This window comes from Felis catus, chromosome B1 (genome assembly GCF_018350175.1).
Source record: "Felis catus isolate Fca126 chromosome B1, F.catus_Fca126_mat1.0, whole genome shotgun sequence".
Classification (NCBI taxonomy): Eukaryota; Metazoa; Chordata; class Mammalia; order Carnivora; family Felidae; genus Felis; species Felis catus.
The window spans coordinates 191,249,820-191,275,807 of record NC_058371.1 but is presented as its reverse complement, the minus strand read 5'-3'; the positions used below and the strand labels follow the sequence as shown (position 1 = coordinate 191,275,807).

The following is a 25,988-nucleotide window of genomic DNA, read 5'->3' as shown; positions in this document are numbered from 1 at the left end:
TTTACAAAAGACACCTTAGCACATAAAGTATACCGACTCTTACATTGAAATCATTTGTAGGAAGCAGACTATGAATGCTTTAAAGGAGACAGCAAGAGAAAAATATGCATGTCTAGGATGAAGGAAAGGGAACGGGACAGTAAACAATAGATGAGAATTTCAATTTCACTTGTCACGTTTCATTCCTTTAAGATGAAAGGTACTTGAATATACATCATACTACACCCTGTGTTAAGTTTTGGAAGCCTGATCCAATTCACAAATTGAAAAAAATTTTATAACTCCAAACAGTGAATCTTTGTTACCTTAAAGATTCACCTCTATTGAACATTATTCTCAGCAGTACAGAAAATGTGAAGTTAACTGGAGTATCTCTCTGATTACTAAGGCTCTTAGATATCAGAATCATTATTCTAATCAACTTTCACCATTTAAAAGAGCATAAGACAAGGGGCATCTGGGTAGCTCGGTAGGTTGAGCATCCAACTCCTGACTTTGACTCAGGTCATGATCCCAGTGTTGTGGGATTGAGCCCCATGTTGGGCTCAGCACAGAGTGTGGAAACTGCTTGGGATTCTCTCTCCCTCTCTCTCTGCCCCTCCCCTGCTTGTGCACGCATCACTCACTCTCCCTCTCTCTGAAATAAACTTAAAAAGATTCTCTCCCTCTGTCCCTCTCTCCCACTCACGTTCTCTAAAAATAAAAAATAATAATAAAGAGCATAAGACTTTATTAATTCTACTTAAAACTCTTCAATTGGTCTCTACTGCTTACAGGATGAATTACAGATGTTCTAAAATAGCATACATGGCCTTCTCTGATCTAACCTCTGCCTATTCTCCCAGCTTATTTTATATAGTTTCATCATAATTAAATTACATGTCACTTATAAGAAACAACTCATTTTGTTTTACACATCTGAGCTTTTTGCTCATGTATCTGAAATGTTTTCCCCCCATCATCTTTATTCATCTGTCAAGTATCCTGTCTTCCAAACTAACCTAAAATATTTTCTTCTATCTTTACAACTAGCTGAGTAATCATGTTAAGAAGTTTATTTGTGTAGAATACGTAGAGCTGGTATACAGGTACTGTCTAAATGGTATCACAAAGTCTTTTCCAATCTTAATTGTCAGAATTTATTGTTACCACATTCTTCAAGTATGTTCACAACCTAATTTGTCAGAATTTATTATCACATTCTTTAAGTATTCAAGACTTTTTTTTTTTAATTTTTTTTCAACGTTTATTTATTTTTCAGACAGAGAGAGACAGAGCATGAACAGGGGAGGGGCAGAGAGAGAGGGAGACACAGAATCGGAAACAGGCTCCAGGCTCTGAGCCATCAGCCCAGAGCCTGATGCGGGGCTCGAACTCACAGACCACGAGATCGTGACCTGAGCTGAAGTCGGACGCTTAACCGACTGCGCCACCCAGGCGCCCCAAGACTTTTTCTTTCTTTTTCTTTCCCTTTTGTTGTTGTTGTTGTTGTTGTTGTTGTTAAGGAAGGGAGCTAGAATTCTTAGCTCCTTGTCAACAGGGACAGCATTATTGCCTTTGTTGTATTATCCTTAGGATCTGTCATAGTGATTCATGCAATAATATGTGGTTGAATTTCATGGCTAACAGAGGATTTGGATAAAAGGAAAGAGAGACCATCTATTCTTAACACTTTTTTAATAAAGAGGTAGAAGAGTTTTTAAATAATAAGGTGACTAATATAAAAATGAGCATTTGTGGCAAATGACAGTATTTTAGAGAAGACTAAAACAGGTGACAAAGTTTTCGTATATTCAAAAAACATTTGGGGCGCCTGGGTGGCGCAGTCGGTTAAGCGTCCGACTTCAGCCAGGTCACGATCTCGCGGTCCGTGAGTTCGAGCCCCGCGTCGGGCTCTGGGCTGATGGCTCAGAGCCTGGAGCCTGTTTCCGATTCTGTGTCTCCCTCTCTCTCTGCCCCTCCCCCGTTCATGCTCTGTCTCTCTCTGTCCCAAAAATAAATAAACGTTGAAAAAAAAAAAAAAATTTAAAAAAAAAAAAAACATTTTTGTTAAACTAATAAGCACTTGTCTTAGGTCACAGTTTAGTGGGGAAGAAAGGCAAAACAACAAAGATCAATAAACGCTACATAAAATGATAAAATGTGTGAGATGAGAAAGACTAGAGAGCTAAGTCTAAGAGAAAGTGGGAGAAATAAGAAAATATATCATCAGTATCATTTAATTGGAGGAGGGGAGAAACAAGTGTCAGTAATGAGCATTGTGGCCAAAGCATGATTAAAGATGTTAAAGATGATATAATTGGTTAAAGATAATTTTAATATCAGAGAAGACAAATTCAAGATGAAAAGTAAACACTCTTACAAATAAAAGAAATGATACTCAAGTATAACATAAGTAACTTGCAAAGGTAAGCAGTTTTTAAGGCATAAGAAACTCAAAAGCAACATATACCATGGCTTAACTCTACTTGAATTTAGTGACTTAATTCTGTATAAAGAAATTGGTTCTTAAACCCATAAAGGGAAAGAGGTAGGGGAGGAGAGTTTATGCTCCTTGAAACCTCAACTCACTTTTTTTTTTTTCTTTTTTCAACGTTTATTTTATTTTTGGGACAGAGAGAGACAGAGCATGAACGGGGGAGGGGCAGAGAGAGAGGGAGACACAGAATCGGAAGCAGGCTCCAGGCTCCGAGCCATCAGCCCAGAGCCCGACGCGGGGCTCGAACTCACGGACCGCGAGATCGTGACCTGGCTGAAGTCGGACGCTTAACCGACTGCGCCACCCAGGCGCCCCTCTTTTGCCTATTTCCAAAAGTCAAGACCATCCTCAAAGGACAAATAATATTACTTGCCACAAATGGGGTTATTAAATGTGCCATGAGTTGTAAGACATTTTTTCTAACATACTTTATACAAATAGCCATATGGTAGAACAAAAATACAAAAGGGACAACACAGATGCCTGACAAATTAGAAATTTTAATATAACTCGATTATTATCTTAAAATAACCACATAAGAGAATAAAATAGAGGCAGAGAATATTAAGTGTATTATTCAATTTACATTATATTTATGTTTATGTTTTTAGCGATGAAAGGGTGGCTGTATTGAAAAAATTCATTCACTCAACATTTAAGTACTCAGTGAGTACCAAAAAGACAGGGAAAGAGAAAACACGTTTTTTTTTTCTTTGCATGCAATACACACATACACATAATAAAACATGGTTTTTTTTCTCTGAGTGCATACACATATACCTTGAATGTGGTGGAAAATACAGCATAAATGTTTATGATAAAGGAAGGTGAGAGTGATACCACCACACAGAAAAGGGTACCAAATCCAAACTTGGAGAAGCTAAGGAAGGCTTCCTAAGAAAAGTGAAGTCTAGTCAACTAAGATGAGGCAGAAAAATAACCCAGGAATTGAGCCACAATAAAAAATGTATAATGTATAAAAATGTTAACTGTATTGTTTGCAATAATGTAAACGAGAAACAACCCAAATATCCCTCAAAATGAGAACAGATGAATAAATTATACATATTTATATATCAAAATATTATAGAGCAATGAAAATGAATAAACTATATCTAAAGGCAATAGCATGAATGAATCTTACAGATATAATGTTGAGTTTAAAGAAACTAGATACAAAAGAATAAGTGCTATATAATTCCATTCAAACAGAGTTTCCAAAAACAGGCAAAAATAATCTATAATGTTAAGAAGTCAGAATACTATGTACATTTGCAGAGGGGACAGAGATTAGTGATTGTGAGAGGATATGAGGGGACTTCTTGGGGAGGGGTTCTATTTCTTGATCTGGTGGTGGTTATACAAGTATGCTCATTTTGGTCACTGTATACTTTTCTCTATGTAGCTATACTTAAAAAAAAAAAAAAAAGTTCACCAATAACAGCTATTGGTAATCCACAAGGAGAAAACAAATATGGAAAACCCAGAGGCACAGTGCTTGAGAAACTCAAAATGGTTCAGTATGACTCTTCTGTGAAATACCAACTACAATACCTGTACTCAAAGTTATTATGAGGATTAAGGGAGATTAACATATACAAAGCACACACCTGGCACAAGTATTAATAGGTGTTCAATAAATGTTACCTGGCATTATTTCTACACTACTATTACTGTGCTACTGATGCATTTGATTGTTGGTAGTGCCCAAGGCAGAATGACAAAAAGGGTAAGGTAGTATAGAGTCAGTAGGTTTGCTTTTCCAAGCCATGTTATGAATTTAGACTATCCTAAGGTTGGAACAAAACCAATGAAGCTTTTATAGTCATATGATCACATCTGAATTTAGGAAAATTACCTACAGAAAGAAGATGTGAAGCTTTAAAAAAAAAAAAAAGGTATCAAGAAGAATGAGACTGCAACAAATACTGCAGGGAGGTCCACAATTTTTATGATACAAAGTTAATTGGCATCTTAGAATAAAAGTTACTCTAAATTCAGTTTACTGCAAAAGTATCAATTTAATACTTTTTATATAATTGTAACTTTAAGTTACTAACGGCATCAGGACATTCTGTTCAATTGTTCAGTAAAATTAAACCAAAAACATTTATTTTTTTAAGTCTCCTAGAATCATCACAATTATTATCACTAAAAAAATATTATACACATAGGTGAATATCTATATATATCTAGACATCTATATCTATATACATCTATATATATCTCCATCTATATCTCATAAACTTCAAATCTTCTAAGCCATAAATTAATTTGCTGTGGCTCTTTTAATAAATACTCAAGTCCTAAGTACCAAATTATCATGAGTGCTGACAAATATAACACTAATATGAAAACATTTTAATAAGCTATTGTTATTTCAACAACAACCAAGTAAGATGAGTGCTCTGAGGGATTCTGACACATTAGCTATATCACTGTTAATTCAGTGGCTCTACGAGATTAAAAAACAATGAACTGCTCTTCATCATATGCAATGAGTCTATTAATAAACAGTATCTTCTTTGGTTTGCTTCATGAATAGAAAATGTCAGATCCAAGACATAAGCAGCAATGGTTTCTTAATGGTTTTAGAGCTATTCAAAACACAGAGCATAAAGATGGGAGGAAGAGAGGTAGAAAAAGGGTAAGAAAGACAATAAGAGAGAGAGTAAGCTTCTGGGGTCTAAACTCAATTTTTTTGGCTCATAACCAAAGCATAATCAACCCAAAATAGTTTATATTAAGCCTAAAGGCAAGCAGTAAGATGTCATAAATGTCATATTTTTCACAACTCTTACATAAATCCATAATTACTTGCAAGGAAATGTGTAATCTGGGTTTATTCATATTAGAACAAGAAAAGGATTACAGAATTCAGACAACCAATATATAAAATGCCTTGTTCTGATTAAAAATTTTAATATTATGGGAATGCAAGCTGGTGCAGCCACCCTGGAAAACAGTATGGAGGTTCCTCAAAAAATTAAAAATAGAACTACCCTATGACCCAGCCTTTGCACTACTAGGCATTTATCCAGGGGATACAGGTGTGCTCTTTCAAAGGGGCACATGCACCCCCATGTTTATAGCAGCACTATCAACAATAGCCAAAGTATGGAAAGAGCCCAAATGTCCATCGATGGATGAATGGATAAAGAAGATGTGGTATATATGTACAATGGAGTATTATTCGGCAACCAAAAAGAATGAAATCTTGCCATTTGCAACTACGTGGATGAAACTGGAAGGTATCATGCTAAGTGAAATTAGTCAGTCAGAGAAGGATAAATATCATATGACTTCACTTATATGAGGACTTTAACAGACAAAACAGATGAACATAAGGGAAGGGAAACAAAAATAATATAAAAACAAGGAGGGGGACAAAGCATAAGAGACTCATAAATATGGAGAACAAATAGAGGGTTACTGGAGGGGGTGTGGGAGGGGGGAATGGATTAAATGGGTAAAGGGCATTAAGGAATCTACTCTGAAATCATTGTTGCACTATATGCTAACTAATTTGGATGTAAATTAAAAAAAATAAAATTAAGTATTATGTTGAAACAAATTTTAATATTAAAAATTAGGCCAGAATTTGTAATATTGTTAAAGCTGGGTCACAGGAATATGGATATTCATTATGCTTTCTTCTACTTTTGTACATATTTAAATTTTTCCATAATGATTTTTATAAATTATGCCCAAGTTTTCAAATATTCTTCTGGGAAAGCTACTTTTGATTCCCCCAAAGAAAGAGTAATCATGGTTTGCATAGGGTTGGTCTAAAACAAGAGAACTGTTAACAGTAAATTCACTGAATGGAATGTGGAAACTGGCATACCTATGACCCTCCAAACTTAAAAACAAGCTAACAGTATCAGTTGAATCTCAGTTAAATATCAGAATAAGTGCTAATTCCTGAGGACAATATTAAAAAGCAAAACAAAACTATTCACAATCTGGTCCTGAAGCCAATTTTTGTACTCCCATGGTTTCTGCCATGTTGCAACTCTCAGGGATGCTATAATAATTTTTGAGGGGGGGAAAAAAAAAGAGGGAGATCAAGAGTTTAGTTTTAGGTATGTTGCACTTAGGATATGTGAAAGACATACAAGTAAGTGAAGAAAGACCAAGTAAATCAAATACTGAAGTAGGTTAGGACTGGAAGTATATAGAGAAGATGAAGGTAAAGGTAGTGTTTGAGATTTTGTTTAAATAAAAATGGAATCATTATATGTCAAAGTATGGGGGTCTAAAAACCTACAGTGAACCATGTTACATTCTAGCAACTTCAATACAATTAGGGAAAACTGATTTGAGACAGTCCAAATTACTTACATGTATTATAAAATTGTTCACTAACATATGATTACAATATAAAATCATTCAGTTTATCTACACTAAATTTTCCTGACAGATAATAAAGAATCAAATTTTGGAGAGAAAAAAAACAAAATACCACACACACAATAATAATCAAGCTCTAAAACCATCCCTGGACCTTCAAATATTAAGAAAACAAGAATGTACAGGCACCACATCATTCCTACAACAGATGTAGGAGCTTTAGAGCTGTGAAATATGAAAAATATGCTGTTCTATATCCTATCCTGGATAAATGTCTCACAATCCAATTAGGCTTACAAAAGAAGCCTGCAAATTATTTTCTCTTATTCTTCCTCCTTTTTCTGTATGCCCATAGCTCATCAATATCTAAAATCTGTTGACTGTAATGCATCATATCTTTTGAATTTTTCCTTCTCCATTTCTACTACAATTCTTATTTCAGATCCTCATAATTACTTGGTTGGGCTATCTTGACATCTCCCTGGTTGATTTACCTGTCATATTCCCCTATTAGTCTACCGGCAGAGTAATCTTACAGAACCACAAATGAAACTAACCCACCAATGGAAGTTAAGATGAGTTACTTAACTCTCATATCTGTACAATGGAGATGATAAAAAATACTTCCTCTTTATATAACTGTTGTGAAAATCAAGTGAATTCAAGTGTAATCACGTAATAAAGAAAAATAATTAAAAATAACAATAATTACTATTATATTCTGCTTAGAAGTTTGTTCATGATTCAGCTTCTCTTTCTCTTTTCTCATACCCCACAATCATCCTATGACCATTCTTGGACCCATACAAGGAAACCTGATCACTCTCTTCCTTTGTGTCACAACTTTAATATTGTATATGCTTCTATTACAGCATTTATTATAGTAAGAGAACTTTGTCTGCCCTACAAGACTGTGCTTCATGCAAACAATCTAATGCATCTGAGTCCCCTAGCACAATGACTGATCCATAAATACTGAAAAAAAATTATGAGGAAGAGATGCACAAGAGGATTATAGCAGATGGCCAAGCTTCCTTTGACACTGAAAATCCTATCATTCTTGATATAAAATAAAAGAGCAATTTTAGAATGATCTAAAGAATGAGAGGGCCAGCAAAAACTCACTCTGTGACAGAGGATGAAAGGATCTGTGGATTCAGACTGATGAGAAGTGTGAAGATAAATAACATAACTTAGTAAAATAAGCAAATAAGTAAGCTAATGTACACTCATAGGGATATTCACGCCCACTTATAAATGATGCCTATGTCATAATGGAAATATTAAAAGGTCAAATGATAAGGCAAAGGAGAAAAAATAGGTAATGATTAAGCTGATGCCATAATGTTGGTGTGTTAAAAAAAAAAATTACCAGGGCATTACATTCCTATATTCTGAATGGGTCTAAGGGAGCACAGGCAAAGGAGAATTAAGATGAAACAATAAATTGTCACTAGCTATCTTCTATTTGATCATTTGCCGTTCTTTGGAAAAGTTCAAAAGAGATAGAGAGGTGATAGCCATCATTCCTAGGATAGAGAGCAACTTTATATCCAGATTAAAAACACTGACAATCTGTGCTGGGGAAAATCCTTGCCTCACTAACTCCATGCTCCTCCCACTGGCCATTCCCAACTGAAGGACCAAGAAAGAAATTTGGGTATATTGTTTCTGATTAACCCACATTCATAGAACCCTTAACTGAGATATGTGCCTTTATTTTTTAATTTTTTTTCAACGTTTTTTATTTTTGGGACAGAGAGAGACAGAGCATGAACGGGGGAAGGGCAGAGAGAGAGAGGGAGACACAGAATCAGAAACAGGCTTCAGGCTCCGAGCCATCAGCCCAGAGCCTGACGCGGGGCTCGAACTCCTGGACCGCGAGATCGTGACCTGGCTGAACTCGGACGCTTAACCGACTGCGCCACCCAGGCGCCCGAGATATGTGCCTTTAAATAACAGAAGCCCTGGGGCGCCTGGGTGGCGCAGTCGGTTAGGTCACGATCTCGCGGCTCGTGAGTTCGAGCCCCGCGTCGGGCTCTGGGCTGATGGCTCGGAGCATGGAGCCTGTTTCTGATTCTGTGTCTCCCTCTCTCTCTGCCCCTCCCCCCGTTCATGCTCTGTCTCTCTCTGTCCCAAAAATAAATAAAAAACGTTGATTGATTGATAAATAAATAAATAAATAAATAAATAAATAAATAAATAAATAAATAAATAAATAAATAAATAAATAACAGAAGCCCAAGGCGCCTCGGTGGCTCAGTCAGTTAAGAGCCCGACTTTGGCTCCAGTGGTGATCTCACAGTTTGTGGGTTTGAGCCCGCATTGGGCTCTGTGCTGACAGCTTAGAGCCTGGAGCCTGCTTTGGATTCTATGTCTCCCTCTCCCTCTGTGCTCCTCTGCTCGCACTCCATCTCTCTCCTTCTCTCTCTCTCTCAAAAATAAATAAACATTAAAAAAATTTTTTTAAATAACCGAAGCCCCTATTCTCTTCTATTCTTCACCAGGAACAAAGGGCTGAGGAGGTCTAAATCCAGAATTCTTTTCCCTACCATTGAAACTCAGGGTTCTGAAATGAAGCAGAGAACCGCAGTATTTTACTAAACCTTTAGATATGACTACCTGATCAGGAAGGATCAGACTTGTTAATTTTTTAATCAGGTTTGACCAGGAGAGCAAATATAGACCTGGATCTGAATTCCACCTTCATAAAGTCAGCCTCTCTAAACTTCAGTTTTCTAATCTGTAAAATGAAGATAAAAATTGTGCTAATTTGCATGTGAAAATTAAACGTGATTAAAACATATACACATAGTGTATGACACATGATAAGCACTCAGTAGATATTAACTATCATAATTCCGAAGAGCAATTCTTAGTGTTGAAAAACCTGCAAGACAATTTACATATTATTAACTACGTGGTTTTAAGGGCTGAAAGTGATTAATTCAAAGATGTAATATTTGACTCATTGCTTTTATTTTTTTTTAAGTTTATTTATTTTGAGAGACAGATAGAGAGAAAGCATGAGTGGGGAAGGGGTAGAGAGAGGAGAGAGTAAGAATCCCAAGCAGGTGCTAACTGGCAGTGCAGAGCCTGACGCGGGGCTCAAACTCACAAACCGTGAGATCGTGACCTGAGCCGAAGTCAGACACTTAACCAACTGAGTCACCAGCCACCCCCATAACTTTGCTTTTAAATACTTATTGTTACTTTGTAACACTCTTAAATTTACAGAAAGTGTTTTAATCTTAAGTATGGTAAAAACTTTTATTTTCCAACTATTGGAGAATAAATGGATGTCCCATGACCCTTGAATTCTTCAACAAGTAATTCCTACAGAGGTATTCTCTTACAAATACAAGTATCAAAATCAGGAAATTAACAATTATACATTAGGCACAAAGCTACTGGACAGTCACTGCTCTTAGGCCCCTTCTCAGTGAATGGTATAGGGCATGTGTATATATACACACACATTTACTTCTATATACTATACACTATGAAAATCATGAGTTCATACCAGTATCTCATTTCCAGTCCAACACTACAGACAGCATTCTAGTTTTCTCCAATTCCATATTTGTAACTCCCTTCTCAGACAATGAGAGGCCTGGTTCCCATTATCTTTAATATTTATTTTTTTGACCAGTCTCCCTGTATATAGCCAATCTCCCATTGTGGCTGCCTTCCCTTCCCTACAGGGACGCTTTCCTTGACCCTCTCTGCCCCAACACCCCCATGCCTTCTCCATGTATATAACTTCCTCACCTTGTTCAGGTCCCTATTCCTCAAGCCTGGCATCTGTCCTACAAGAATACCTTCCTCCTCCTGTAATACCCTCCCTATATTAAGCTGACCCTTCCATTGGGATGCCTTCCTCTCCCCACCCTCAGGCTTTGATATCTTGCACTGGGATGCCTCCATGCACGGACTCCCTCCTCATCCAATCTGCTTCAATACACCCACACTAGGCTACCCTCTTTTCTTTCCCCCCCAACCTTCCAGTAGCTGTCCTCCTTATCATCCTCTTACCCTGTTGAGGTCTAGACACCCCTTACTAGCACCAACCAACCCTCCCTCATACCAGGTCTACTATCCTTCATTGATACCCTGCCTGGACTCTGACACCTTGCACCAGCATGCCCTTCTGGGCAGATTATTCCTCACCTCTCAAAACTCCATCAACCCACATGGGGACCCTCCTCATCCCTGTCAGGCTCTGACATACCATTCCTCCAAAAGGACATGGCTCCTTCTCCCACATACACCATCCAGCGTAGACACTTACCCTCACTTGGTCCCATCTGATGGTTTTAGTACTGAATTGTTCAGAAAGGGAAGAGGATAAGGAAAAATTGGTAACATTTTAAAGAAAGAGATACAGTGAATAAATTGGATAAGTATCCACAGTCAAAACTGATTAAAAGCATCATCTCTTTATCAAAGTATCTGTTTTTTCCACTTAAAAAAACAGTTCTCTATTCTTTCTAAATTTAAAAAGTCACTTGATAAAGAAGTTAGTCTTGTCTTTCTTTTCTCACCAAACATACATTTTACTTAAGTATCTTACACAGGTCTGTAGAAAATCTAAAAAGAGTGAGAGTTTAGAAAATATGGTTGTGGGGCACCTGGGTGGCTCAGTTGGTTAGGCATCTGACTCTTGATTTTGGCTCAGGTCATGATCTCATGGTTCCTGAATTGAGCCCAGCATCAGGCTCTGCGCTAAGTGTGGAGCCTGCTTAGGATTCTCTCTCTCTCCCTCGCCCTTTCACCCTGCATGCGCACTCTCTCAAAATTAATACGCTAAAAAAAAAAAAAAAAAAAAAAAAAATTAAGAAGAAGAAACATGGTAGTTTCAAACAGTAGAATGAAATATTTTTTTAAACATCCAAAATATGTAAGTTTGACTTGTTTTCAGTATAACACTAGTTGTATCATTTCCAGTAAACTTACCTCCAGATATAACTGCAAAAAGTAGCTTGGATTATTGGAGGAATAACACCTTTTCCTTGCTCCTTGTTTCTGTGAGGAAGGATGCTTCACAAGCATAATATCAGCCTCTCTTCACCCCTAGGGAAGTGAACTGCCTGATCTAATTGGTGATTTTGCAAAGAATAATTGAGTAGACAGAGCTCAGTTCTGCTCCTTTTCCCCTTGGGAGTCAGCTATTGGGAAAACATACCTGCAGAGAGCTCATATTTTGTTCTGCTTCCCTAGTATGCCTAGAACAGAGTGGCTAAGTTGGCCTATGCCAGACCACGTGATTCTCCCAAGCTGTTCCTCTAACCTGATCTAATCAGCAATAGAAGTGATATTCTGGCTCCTATCTTTTTCCTTGTTTCATTTTTCAAGTTGTTCAGAACCCAGACAGAAAAGAAGGGTGCCATTTGCAAGTACTTCAGCAATCCAACATCTTAATTAATATATTGAAGTGGAGATTGCTCATTTCCCAGTTTTGACTTAAAAGGGCTGCTTCAATTTGAGCTTCTTAAAACTATTACAAACAAAAAAAACCCTTAAACCTGAACCAACAGCAGATGTTCAAAATGAACATAAGCCAACTTATCTGATCATGCTTATTAGCCATTAAAAAAAGAAAAACTTCAAGACTCATAATTTCCTCCTTATAGAGGCCATAATTTATACTTCTAGTCCCACTCCCTACTCCCAGTCTATATTCCAATGACTCTAGAGTGCTGAATATTCTCAGAATATATCATTATTTAGACTTCTATACCTTTTGCTTTTACTATCCCTCTGCCTGTTCCGTCCACCCTACATTCCTGCTAGATTATTTAACTTAGGGATAAGAGAACTATGGTCTATAGGCCAAATCCAGCTATTTTTGTAAACAATTTTGGAATTTTGTTAACAATTTATTGGAATACAGCCATGGTCATTTATTTATATATTGCTTTTGCACTGTAACAGTAAAGCTGAGTAGCTGCAACAGAGACCATATAACCCACAAAGCCTAAAATATTTACTATCCAGCCCTTTACATAAAAACTTTTACACAACACAGGAAACCTTATCAACAAAACAAAAGGGCAACCTACTGAATGATATCTGCAGAGAAGATAATCTGCAAATGATATATCTGGTAAGGGGTTAATATCCAAAATATATAAAGAACATATACAACTCAACACACACACACACACACACACACACACACACACACACACACAAATCCAATTAAAAATGAGATTACCTGAATAAACATTTTTCCAAAGAAGACCTACAGATGGTCAACAGACACATGAAAAGATGCTCAACATCACTCACTAATCATTAGAGGAATGCAAATCAAATCTACAATGAGATATCACCCCACACCAGTCAGAATGGCTAGTATCAAAAAGAAATAACCAGTGCTGAAGAGTATGTGGAGTAAAGGGAATGCTTCTTCACTTCTGGCAGGAATGTAAAGTGGTGCAGCCACTTTAGGAAACACAGTATGGAGGTTCCTCAAAAAACTGAAAATAGAAACACCATATGATCCACTACTGGGTATTTAGCCACAGAAAACAAAAACACTAATTCAAAAAGATATATGCACCCCTATGTTTACTGCAGCATTATTTACAACAGCCAACCCAAGTGTCCATTGATGGATGGATGAAGATGTGATAGAGACGTAAGTCAGCCATAAAACAAGAATGAGATCTTGCCATTTGTGACAGTACTGATGTGACTAGAGGGTATTATGCTAAGTGAAGTAAATCAGAGAAAGCAAGTACCAAATATTTCACTTATATGAGGAATCTAAAAACAAAGAAACAAACAAAAAAACCCTAGAATGTTAAATACAGAGAACTGGTGATTGCCAGAGGGAAAGTGGGTGCAAGGATGGGCCCAACAGGCAAAGGAGATTAAGAAGTATAAACTTCCAGGGGCACCTGGGTGGCTCAGTCGGTTAAGCATCCAACTTTGGTTAAGCATCCGACTTCCATTCAGGTCATGATCTCACAGTTTGCGAGTTTGAGCCCCGTGTCAGGCTCTGTGTAGACAGCTCAGAGCCTGGAGCCTGCTTCAGATTCTGTGTCCTCCTCTCTCTCTGCCCCTCCCCTGCTGGTACGCACACTTGCTCTCTCTCTTTCTCTCTCTCAAAAATAAACATTAAAAAAAAAGTATAAACTTCTAGTTATAAAATAAATAAATCAGGAGCTGAAAAGTACAGTGTAGGGAATAAAAAAAGTATGCCAACTCTTGCTTTCACTCAATCATTTGAAGTTTCATCATTTCAGATCCTTCAAATCAAAATTAATTGCTCCCTCTTCTGTCTTTCCGTTATATTATACCAACTCTGATACTTAACATCCCTGACAACTGTGAGTGCTTTAATAAAAGCAAAGTCTAAGCCCTATTTCTTATACACTAAGCTTTTTACACACCCACAGTCCCCACCTCTCCCAACAATTTTCATTCTTAGGGGAAGTATTTTGAAAGAAGCTTCTGCCCTTTTCTCTACCCCTTATTGAGTCCTCCCAAAGGAAAGAAGAATGACTAATATTGGCAGCATCCTGATAGTTGTTCCTAGTGGGATGAATTGTTGTTTTAAAGGTCACTTTTCATGCATGGCCAAGCTTCCCTCTTACTCTGCCTAGATGGTCACACCTTACCAATAAGCAAATCACATGGTAAACTCACCAAGTTCTACCAGGCACAGAACTTCCCAGTATTTTAGAAGAGGTCTACAGTTCTAACTGCTTTGTCTTTGATTGTTGGTAAGTTCAATTCAGGAGGACAGGGAGTAAAGAAGTCTGATTTGTCCATACAACCTCACCATTTAAATTTATTTATTTATTTTGAGAGAGACCATGAGAGCACGAGCAGGGAGAGGGGCAGAGAGAGAAAGAGAATCCCAAGCAGGCTCCACTTGGTCAGCGGTCAGCTCAGAGCCAAACACGGAGCCAAACTCACAAAACTGTTGAGATCATGACCTGAGCTAAAATCAAAAATCAGACGCTTAACCGACTGAGCCACCCAGGAACCCCAATACAACCTAATTACCTAAAAAGCTAACATTTTGATCTTTGAGTCCTAAGTCTATTTTCAGTTCAGAACCCAATAAGGAAGAAACATAGAATTAAACACTCCCCCCCCCCCCATCAACTGCCACACAGTAGGCCTCAAGATCTGTGAGGATTAACTGACAACAGTAAATTAATTGGAAAAAAATCATTTCTTTAAATTGTATAACATTAATTCCACACATATCTTAGTGATGAACTTAATTAGGAAAAAAATTTTTGAAGGAAAAAAAAGAGATACATTTAGAGATCACATTCAGTGACTCAAACCAAGCCCATCCTATTTATCTGTCTCAACATATTGTTGCTATCAAGTCTGAGATTAATTAAATAACATACAAACTAATCACTGATATTACTGATTCAAAAAAGCAGTCCCCACCATAATGGTATCTCCTATTTAAGAAACAAACATCCCTAGACCCCAGGGTCTTCCAATTACTGCCCCATTTATCTTTTTCCTCACAATGTAGCTTCTCAAATGAGTAGTCTAATAATCCTTTATACACATCTCTTATTTTCTAACCTATTACAATGTGGCTTCCCTCCCCACCATACTGCTGCAATTTACTAATAATGTCACTTAGAACCCCCATGTTGCCAAAAACAATGTATACTTCCCTATTTCAAGATACTTAACATCTCAACAACATGTAACAATCTCCTCTTAGATTTGGTGATACTACTCTTTCCTGGTTTTCCTACTTATAGCCTGTTGTCTTACTTTTCAGTGTAAAAGTTCAGTGGCCTTACCTTGGGGCTCCTCTTCATCTGCCCAGGGAATGTTAAGATTTCTTAAGACATGGTATAGAGTACTCTACTAATTATCCCTTACCCCTAGGTAATCTCATCCATTTCCATGGATGTAAATATCGTCCTCTTTTTAAATGTTTATTTATTTATTTTGAGGAGGGACAGGAAGAGAGAATGAGTGGGGGAAGGGCAGAGGGAGAGAGGGAGAGAGAATCCCAAGCAGGCTCCACGCTGTCAGCACAGAGCCCAAGGCAGGGTTCAATCCCATGAACCTTAAGATCATGACCTGAGCTGAAATCAACAGTTGGATGTTTAACTGACTGAGCCACCCAGGCACCCCTAAATACCATCTTTATGCTGATAATTCCTTAATTTAGATCTTCAGCACAGAAAAAAAACTACTGTATAAGTATTACAGCACCTTTCCCTAAAACAAAAAATAGTGAACATGTAAGGACAGATATTATCTTAATTTACAGAAAAATGACTTGTGCCAAAGGCTATAATGATTAAGGCTAAGAAAAAAAAAAACCATATTCCTTCAATTCTTAGTCCTTTCTACCATTTGTTAGGACTCAGTCCCTTGTCCCTAAATGATTTACTACTTAAATATGAAGACTACTGGACAAGTTACTTCCTACATACAAACCTTGCACATACCCATCAGAAACAAATTGGCCAGGGCACCTGGGTGGCTCCACTGTTTGAGTGTCAGACTCTTGATTTCGACTCAGGTCATGACCTCACAGTTCATGAGTTCAAGCCCCATGACGGGTTCTGGGCTGCCAGCATGGAGCCTGCTTGGGATTCTCTGTCTCCCTCTCTCTCTCTGCCCCTCCCCTGCTCACTCTCTATGTCTCTCTCTCAAAATAAATAAATGAATATTTAAAAAAGAAAAAAAAAGAAATGAATTGGCCAATCTGAATGAATTAATGAAAACTTGTTTTTCAGTAAATACTTTAGAAAAGACTCTAGGTTACAATTACAAGTTACTGAGGATGCAGGGTAGAACATACAACTAAAAAGATACTCAAGAATTTGGGGCAATGTATACAAAAAAGAAGTAAAAGCAGATGAAAATGTATAGGCTGTCTAAAGAAGAAGCTAGACATACAAGTAAGGAAGAAGCAGTCTAGTAAGTTATGATGTACTTCCTGAATATGGTTATTAGTATTTACTTGATGAAGGAAGACAAATGGGAGATATTACTGCTTTGTAAACTACAAACCAAAGCAGTTATTTCAAATAATGATTTAATATAGACTGAAACACAATAAAACCAGCAATGCAGATATTGATATAAACCAAAATCTTATCTGAATCTCCCCAAAGTGCTTACTTCACGATAAAAACTGAATCTATGAGACAGTGCAAACAAAGTAATAATAACTTGGCAACAAACAAAATAAAAAAGAAAAACAAGAAGTGAATGTAAGTGAGGTTAGGTTCCTTGTCAATCATGAGAAAACTGTATAAAATGAGAGGAGAGAGAGAGAAAAGTGATCCTTCATTAAGTTTCACATTCTCTTACCTTCTGTGGTGAATAAAAACTTTTGAAAGAATTGCTTAATGATAGATTCAGCCCTAAGTATGGACTCTAATAAAGTTAAATGGGTCCCCAAAATTTTGAACCTACGAATTTAGTGCTCTAACCAACTGTTATCACCCATGAATGCTGGCCATATATAAACACACCAAGAAGAAGGAATACTATCAAAAAAGAAAAAGATAGGAAGTCCACGCACAAAATGTAGAATAAATGAAAGACTAGATTTACTAATAAGGGAGAAAAAATTGCATGCCCCAAAATCTACATGCCTTTGTTGCTTTCTCCTCTCAAGACTGCACTGTTGTAGAGTTAAACACCAGGGCTGAAAGTCAGACAAGTCAGGGGAGCATGGGGGAAATACTTAGTAACAACTTCTCAAGGTGCACAGCCAAGCCTTGAGGGATACACATATATAGCCAGTCACCGGAAGTAGTATGGACATGAAGAGACCAACCTGTAGCCTCTAACATTTGCAAAAATACAAAATTCGCACACTACTTGTTTCTAAGAATGGCAGAACTTTACCCTCCCAAGTATAAAATAATCCAGGAGTATAAGGGATTTCAAATTTTACATGTAAAATCCATTGACGTGCCTATTTTAAAAAATTTTTTAATGTTTATTTTTGAGAGAGAGAGAGAGAGAGAGAGAGAGAGAGAGAGAGAGAGAGGGAGAGGGGCAGAGAGAGAGAGGGAGACACAGAATCTGAAGCAGGCTCCAGGCTCTGAGCTGTTAGCACAGAGCCTGACACAGGGCTTGAACCCACAAACCGCGAGATACAACCTGAGCCAAAGTGAGACGCTTAACAGACTGAGCCACCCAGGTGCCCCAGACCTGCCTATTTTAAAGACATACTGGATACATGTCTTAAACACCCAACTACTCATTATCAACACAGATTCCATTTTCCTGGTGAACATTATTAGTGCCATAATTTACACCTTTTTAAATGGGTAAAAAATTGGCTACAGCCATGTGCCAAGGTTTTTGGGTGGCTGACCCATCCATACCAGTCTTCATCAAATTAAGATTTCTAAGTAAATCTACCCTTTTGGAATTTACATGGCAGTAATGAAAAGATGACGAAGAAGTTTGTGGGGAGACAAAAGATCAGAAGGCAAGAAGTAGCCAGAAAGAAATGTCAAGTTGATTATCTAAAATTTTATTTACCTGGACTGCCCTATCTTTTAAGTGTCACAGCTCTATGAGTCGCTCCCATAACTTCTTCACAGGTTAAAAATAGAGGAAGAGACTATCCTCTGACACTGATACTGCTATTATAAATGGCACAGGTAGTTTGGAAGAAAGTTGCACTCTACAAACACTTGCAGAGTGCAAAGCTTTAAGGAAGCATAAAATACAGAGTAGGTACCAACAAAGAGTAGCTGCAAGATGATCTAGTATGATCTAGTAGGATACAGATTTTTTTTTTAATGAATTTAAACTAATTTCTTGTATTCAGTTACTACAAAGCCAAAAGATTCCTTAGAGTGTAGGAAGGCATCAAATGTCTTTTTAGTCACTCCATATATAAAAAGACAGGATTATACTAAGTGATATACTAAGTGATTCTAAAACCCTGACTCTGTGGCTCTAAACTAACCTTAATACAGATAATGCAAGCCCTCACTATCTTTTCCACTAACATGCCTCATGATCCTTTTATTGTGTATCAGCATTCCCACCAGACAGAATCTACTGGCAAAAGCATAAAGCTCAAAGCTGCTAATAACTTGTATAAATCACTAATAATAACACCTAAAATTTATGGAATGTTTTTTATATGACAGACACATATTAGCATATATCAACATAATTAATTCTCAAGCCACTTTATCTCCAATTTACAGATGAGAAACTAAAGTACAGAGAGATTAGGCAACTTGTAAGTGGTAACACTAGGTTTCAAAGGCAGTCTAGCTCCAGAGCTTACTTATTTGCTGTATTAGTCTATACAAATAAAAGATTTGGGGGAAGATAAATTAAGCTATAGGTGTGGTTATTATCAACAATCTGAAGTAAGTGGTACCATGGTATCAAGAGTTGGCTGGAGCTACTACACCACAGAACTACGTTGTGCAATGAGGTAGCCATTTGCCACATGTGGCTAATAAGCACCTGAAATGTGGCTAGTTCAAATTAAGGTGTGTTAGATGTATAAAATATCTGATTTCAGGGGCACCTGGGTGGCTCAGTCAGTTAAGCGTCTGACTTCAGCTGAGGTCATGATCTCATGGTTCCTGGGTTTGAGCCCCACATCGGGCTCTGTGCTGACAGCTCAGAGCCTACAGCCTGCTTCGGATTCTGTGTCCCCCTCTCTCTCTGCTCCTCCCCTGCTTGTGCTCTCACTCTCTCTCTCTCAAAATAAATAAACATTAAAAAAAAGTTTTAAATACCTGATTTCAAAAATTAAATATTAAAAAAAGAATTGAAACTAACTCAATAATTTTTGTATGGATTAAGGTTAAAATATTTTGAACATACTGGCCTAGAAAATGTGCTTTTCAAATGTGGCTACCAGAAATTTTAAATTAAATATTTGGCTCCCATTATATTTCTACTGCATAATGCCGGTACGTAGGGAAGAAACTGGAGTTTATAGAATGATTCTAATCAAATCTTTGCCATTTTGTTTTGATTTAGCAACCTTAGGCAAATCAGTTACATTGAGTATTAGCTTTTGTATCAGAAAAATAGGGTTTAAAAACAGCGCTGAAACCTAGTGTTCAGATTTTGGTATCTAAATCTATTCTACACTAAAAAGAATGGAGATGCTCCTTGGAGAAATGGCTGATTTAAGGGCTGGGACAGGTTAAGTACAAGATTAACCTGGAATATCTTATTTTGGCAGGAAGTGCTCAAAAAATCATTTGAGGGGCGCCTGGGTGGCTCAGTTGGTTAAGCATCCGACTCTTGGTTTCAGCTCAGGTCGTGATCTCAAGGTTCATGAGATCGAGCCCCACATTGGGCTCTACGCTGACAGCATGGAGCCTGCTCGGGATTCTCTCTCTTCCCTTCCCCTGCTCAGGTGCTCGCGCACGCTCTCTCTCTCTCTCATAAAATAAATGAACTTTAAAAAAAAAATCATTTGAGAGATAAGGGTGAGAGGGGTGTAGAGAGGTGTGATTTGTAAAAAAACACTGGAACCAGCTTGATGAGGCACCCAAAGGCCAAACCTGAGACAATCTGGGAATCAAAATAATGACAGCAATGGATGTAACCATTAAATAAAGTAAGAATCCATGAGTTCAGGAGTGCCTGTCAGTTGAACATCCAACTCTTGATTTTGGCTCAGGTCACGATTCCAGGATCTTGGGATCAAGCCCTGCATCAGGCTCCACATTGAGCGTGGAGCCTGCTTAAGATTCTCTCTCTTGCTCTCTCTCTCTCTCTCCCTCTCCCTCCCTCCCTTTCTCTCTGTCTCTCCCCCTCTCTCCCTCTCTCTCCCCAGCTCATAGGTGTGCTCTCTCTAAAAATAAATAAATAAATAAATAAAATAATAATAATCCAGGAGTTCATACAAATAGAAATAACTGGATAAATAAATAGTGGAGAGGAGATGGGAAAGATGGCTTTATGACAGAATACCAACTACTAATTATAGAAGGAATGGTGAAGATAGAAAATCATGAAAGGATGTTAAAACTTGTGAGTGAAATATGGGTGTGACTATGTAGATATTCTGTTCCTCGAAACATTTTCCCATAAATTACATATCAATTACAAAAGGATAAATAGTAACTTTCAGGGAGAAATATGGAGAACACCACCTTAACCAAATTTTCAAACCTAGTATCACCACATTGGGACAAACCAACATCATGAACCTCAAGATATGATGTATTGATAAAGAAAGAATATCTCTTTAGAGGTATTCCTGCCAAAAATGTATAACCAATCTAGTCATGAGAAAACAACAGACAAATTCAAATTGAGGGACATTGTACAAAATAACCATTCTGTACTTTTAAAAAATGTCAAGGTCAAGAAATACAAGAAAGGCTGAGGAAGTGTTCCACGTTAAGAGAGACTAAAGAGATAGGACTAAAGAGATCACAGGATACATGATGTGGGGTGGGGGGAGGAAGGGGACTAATAGATAAAAGATAAAAATTGAGCATGAATTATGAAATAGATAATAGTATTATATCATTTTTAAATGCCCTGGTTTTAATAATACACTGTGATTAGGTAAGATAATGTCCTTGGTTTTAGGAAATATACACTGAAGAATTTAGGGGTAGAGAGGTATGATGTCACCAAATTATCCTCAAATGATTCAGAAAAAAAAATACATAGATAAATAGATATAAGGCAATAATGATAAAGCAAATGCAGCAAAATGTAATACAACTGGTGAATGTGGGTAAAGGTATACAGGAGTTCCTTGTACTATTCTTCCAACTTTTCTTGTAAATTTGAAATTTTATCCAAATTAAAAGTTAAGAAAAAGTAGAAAAACAAAAACTTGGCCTGTCTCCCAGACTGACTATCCTAATGGACTATACAAGTTCTGGTAATGCTTAAAAATATGCTAATGCATTTCCTTTATCCTCAACTTTACTTTGTTTTAAATTTTATGACTTATCAGATACTAACTGTATTATATATTCCATAAAATCCAGGACTTTGTCTGTTATCACTTAATGAGTCATAGTCATAGTCATAATGAGTACTAGGATACTATTTATTAAATCCAGTAAGCACTCAAACATTTGTTAGCTGAGCATACTCAAAATTATAGTATAGGATGATGATAGAAAAATAATCGAATTATAAATTGTAAACAGAGCTATTGATTAGGACACAGAATTTGTAGAACAACTTTTCAATTAAATTATAAAGAAAAACCAGGAATAAAGTACAGAGTAGTCAGAAATCTAACCTAAAGACATGAGTTCCACAAATAGAGAAAGGCAAACATCACGTTCCTTATCAAGGGTTAAACATCTTAGCTAACTACCAGCAGTCATGACAACTAAAATGATCTTTTTCCTCCATGAAATTAGAATAATATAGATGAGTTATAAAAAAAAATCAGGTTACTTTAAAAACCTAGGCTAAGAACTGAGATTTAAAATTTCACTACTGGCTCAATATTAATTTGTTATATGACCCTAAATTACTGCTTACAATTCCTATGTCTCATTTCAAAATAAGACTTTTGGTGGTGGGGGCGGGAGGGGGCGGGGCGACGCGTGGGTGGCTCAGTCAGTTGAGCATCCAACTTCGGCTCAAGTTATGATCTCGCTGTTCACCAGTTCAAGCCCGGCAATCAGCTCTGTGTTGACAGCTGAGAGCCTGGAGCCTGCTTCAGATTCTGTGTCTCCCACTCTCTGCTCGTACTCTCTCTCTCTCTCTCAAAAACAAATAAACATTAAAAAAAAAAAAGACTTTTGGGTCATTTCATTTTCTTTTCAAAGGTAGAAAGTGTAATGTTTTATAAAAATTATTTCAAGCAATAAGAGCACTGAATATATTCAATGCAAAAATACATACATATAAATATTCACAGACATGCAAAGGAAAAAGAATATGGCTTTTTTGTAAATATGTTTACATAGTATTGAAAGTAAGCACATTAATAGCAAGAGGCAATTTAAAATAATTACACAAACTACACTTAATCCCAATTCACACTATGAATAGGTGCTTCACATATAGGATACTGGGGGAAAAAAAAACCCAATCAACAAGTGTATATCCTGTTTTAAGGAGTTTTACTGTTTATTTCAAAATAACAATGACAAAACGTATGAGATGGATTTTGCTAGGTCTCCTGACTGGGACTATGGGAAACATTTCTCAAATATAATTAGAGCCCAGGAAAAAATTTCCTTTCAAATACAGTACAGTTATACACATTACATTAAAAATGTAATACAGAGATTGCATGTGAGACATACCACATCCACTCAATTTTCAATGTCTTCCAATCCTACTTGAGTATCCAAGCAGGTAAAGCAGATATTCTAAACCCCCTTTTCCATCAAAGCCAACATCGTGTTTAATTAAAATTTGACAACTTTTCAAAATACACACATTTTTGTGATACAGAGCCATATTTCATGGATCTAAGTAAGAAGATACGGGAAAAAACCCAAAGAATTCTAAAACAAAAACTGACCTAAGACACCTCCGAATTACTGTGTGCCGCGGCAAAACTTAACACAATTATATCGTGAGCCAGGGTTTCAATGCTGTCATTCTGCCTGATTCTAACCGAACGAACTCAACAATTTCTACACAGGTTGTCAGTGGAACAGATCTTTAGATAAGCAATTGTGAAAACGGGTCCATTTTGTATTTAGGAAGCACTAGCAACAGTCAGCTTAACATTTTATAAAAGAATAATACCGTGAGGGTTTTTTTTTTTTTACTTTTTTTTTTAAAGAACTAAATCATTCATAAATACTTGACTAAAGAAAGCTATTTCCCAGAATGTTTCCTTAAATAAAACCAAAATATATTTTATAAGGGTAAAACATTAAGTTGCCTAAAGTGAACTTAAATGCTCCTGGTCAGAGCAATCTTCTTTCTTGTCATTTCCCTATTTCCACCGTTTTCTGCAGTGCACATTTCTGAGCTGAGGCTGTATTAGTTTATCCTACCACTATCTCCTTTTCAGTAGTGAAAAACGAGAAAGATCTTCAGGCTAACCAAACAAATCTGAGAGGGGTGGGGGAAAAGGGGCGCGAGGTGGCGCAAGAACAGATGGAAAGAAGGTAAGAGAGTTGTTTTCTTAAGCACTAAGGTTACTCCTCAACTCCAAATGCTAAGATTCAATCGCCAGTGGAGCAAGCTGCTGCCGCTATCCATCCACTTCTTAAGACAATGCAACCCTCCTTTCTACCTCTTCCCCTACTCTCCTACCCGCAACCGCCTTCCAAAACAAACAGGCACAACACACCCCATCCCATAACCCTCCTTGCCCCTTCTGTGCCCACTAAACCAACCTGCTGGATAACAGCTCCTCGCATACGTCTCACTCAGACAAAAACGCGACGGCGGCACGGTGGGGAGTTCCCACCACCTCCTGCCACCCCGAGCAACCCGCAGAATGACAGCCCCAAGCCCAGAAGTTTGTAGCAAAACGATGCCCACCCCACCAAAAGGGAAGACCGAATTACAAGAGAACGGGGATGGGAGGTGGGGAGGGCGACGTGCGTGTACATGCAGGGAAGGGTCCATCACATGACAGTACAAGAGGACCAGAGTCGTCCCGGCGTCCGCGAGGAGGAAAGGGGGGCGGGGGGAGAAGGGTGCCGTCGCCATGGCAACACCCCCCATCCGTCCAGACTTCCAAAGAGGGAGGAAGAACTTCAAATCCCAACCGTCAGCGCTCGAGCAGCTCCTTCTTAAAGGGGTACACACAGCGCCGCCGCCGCCGCGGTCGCCGCCGAGCGCGAGAGGGCAGAGTTGGGTGCCCCCGCCCCTCGGGCGACGCCCCCGCCGCCCCTCGCCCCCAGCCGGCCCACCCGCGACCCCCGCCCCGCGAGCGCCCGGGGGTCGCCCCGGTCCTAGTCACCGGGAACTCGGCCGCGTCTACCCGCCCGGCCCCCGGCGGCGAGAAGGGGGTGTGTGTGCGCCCGGCGGGGGCGCGGACCAGCCCGCCTTCCTCCCGCCGGCCCTGCCCGCAGGCTCCCCTCCGCCCCGGCGCCGACCCACCGGGCCGCTGCCTCCCCCCGACAGGGTGGACGGCGGGCGGCGAGGGAGCACCGCGGAGTTTCGGGGAGAGCGCGAGCCAGAGGTTTCCTCGGGGGCTCGGCGAGCGGGTCCGAACTAACAGTTCCTGAGGAGCCCAAGAGCTGAGAAGGGAAGGAGCGCGAACCGCGCAGGGCGAGAGCCCCCAGACAAAAGGCAAGCGCCGGGGCCGCCGCGCCGCCGCCGCTCCCATCGCGCTCCCCCATTGAACTGACCCGAACGAGAGACTGAACTAACCCCCTCAGCCACAAACTCCTCGGGCTGCTGCAGCCGTCGCCGCGCGGAGCCGGGGCCCCGGCCCGTGTCTCTCTTACCTACACAGTGCATGAGGCGGTGGCGCCAAGAGTCGAGTTCCCGCCGGAATCCTCTCCTCTCCGCCGCGCACCGAGGGCTCCGGCACTGAGCGGCGGCGGCGGCGGCAGCAGCGGCGGCGGCAGCGGCCATTCTCTCTCTTCCCTTGTCCATCTGCGTCCCGCGTCACGCGCCCTCATTTACATACGAGCGGCGCAGGCACGAGGCAGGGGCGCGAGCCCTCGGCGCGAGCCCCGGAGCGCGCACCCCCCGGAGGGGGGGTTGATTGACACGTGTCACTACCTTCCCTCTGCCCTTCCCTCCCCCTCCCACCACTCCCTCAGGGAGAGGCGGGGAGGGAGCGTGAGGAGAAGGAAGCAACCTGCCGCTTCCGCTGACCCCGCCTCCCCATCCACTCCCATCTCCCTCCTCCCGCCGGAGTTTACTCAAGCAAGCCATACTGCTCCCACCGCCCGCGAAAATCCTGAGCGGGAGCGAGAGCCTCGGAGCCCGGCCAGAAACCAGCGTGCTAATGGAGCGGACTAGCAACGCCTCCCTTCTGACTTCGCGGCGCGACTCAGGCCGCCTGGAGACTTCACTTCCCAGGCTCCGTTGCGCCGGGGTCCCGAAGCGGAGCTTGCCGCCGCGACGCGATGCCTGCCGGTCGTTGTAGTCCAGCAGGGATGGACACTCACTAGCTGTCTCACACTTGGGCTTGCAGACTGGCCTCTGACTTCTTTGCGCTGTGCGACTTGTGGGCCATCAGGATTGCGCTGCCAGCGTCGCCTGGTCTGACCCAGCCGCCTTACATTCTCTGGGC

The 25,988-nt window shown here is 39.4% G+C and overlaps 1 protein-coding gene across 10 annotated transcripts in view; it reads right to left on the bottom strand.

Moving 5' to 3' along the window:
- LCORL (ligand dependent nuclear receptor corepressor like) overlaps positions 1–25,722 on the bottom strand; it is a 166,750-nt gene extending 141,028 nt beyond the window's left edge. For 2 of the 10 annotated variants that reach the window (XM_045056553.1, XM_045056554.1), the window contains exon 1: positions 25,192–25,705. In XM_045056553.1, the coding sequence (XP_044912488.1) occupies positions 25,192–25,342 (151 nt within the window). In that variant the 5' untranslated portion in view covers positions 25,343–25,705. Of the gene's footprint in view, positions 1–24,129; positions 24,607–25,191 lie in introns of those variants that run through there. The other 8 variants (XM_023253274.2, XM_023253272.2, XM_023253275.2 and 5 more) reach the window with 7 other exon arrangements.
- Positions 25,723–25,988: the final 266 nt, after the last annotated feature.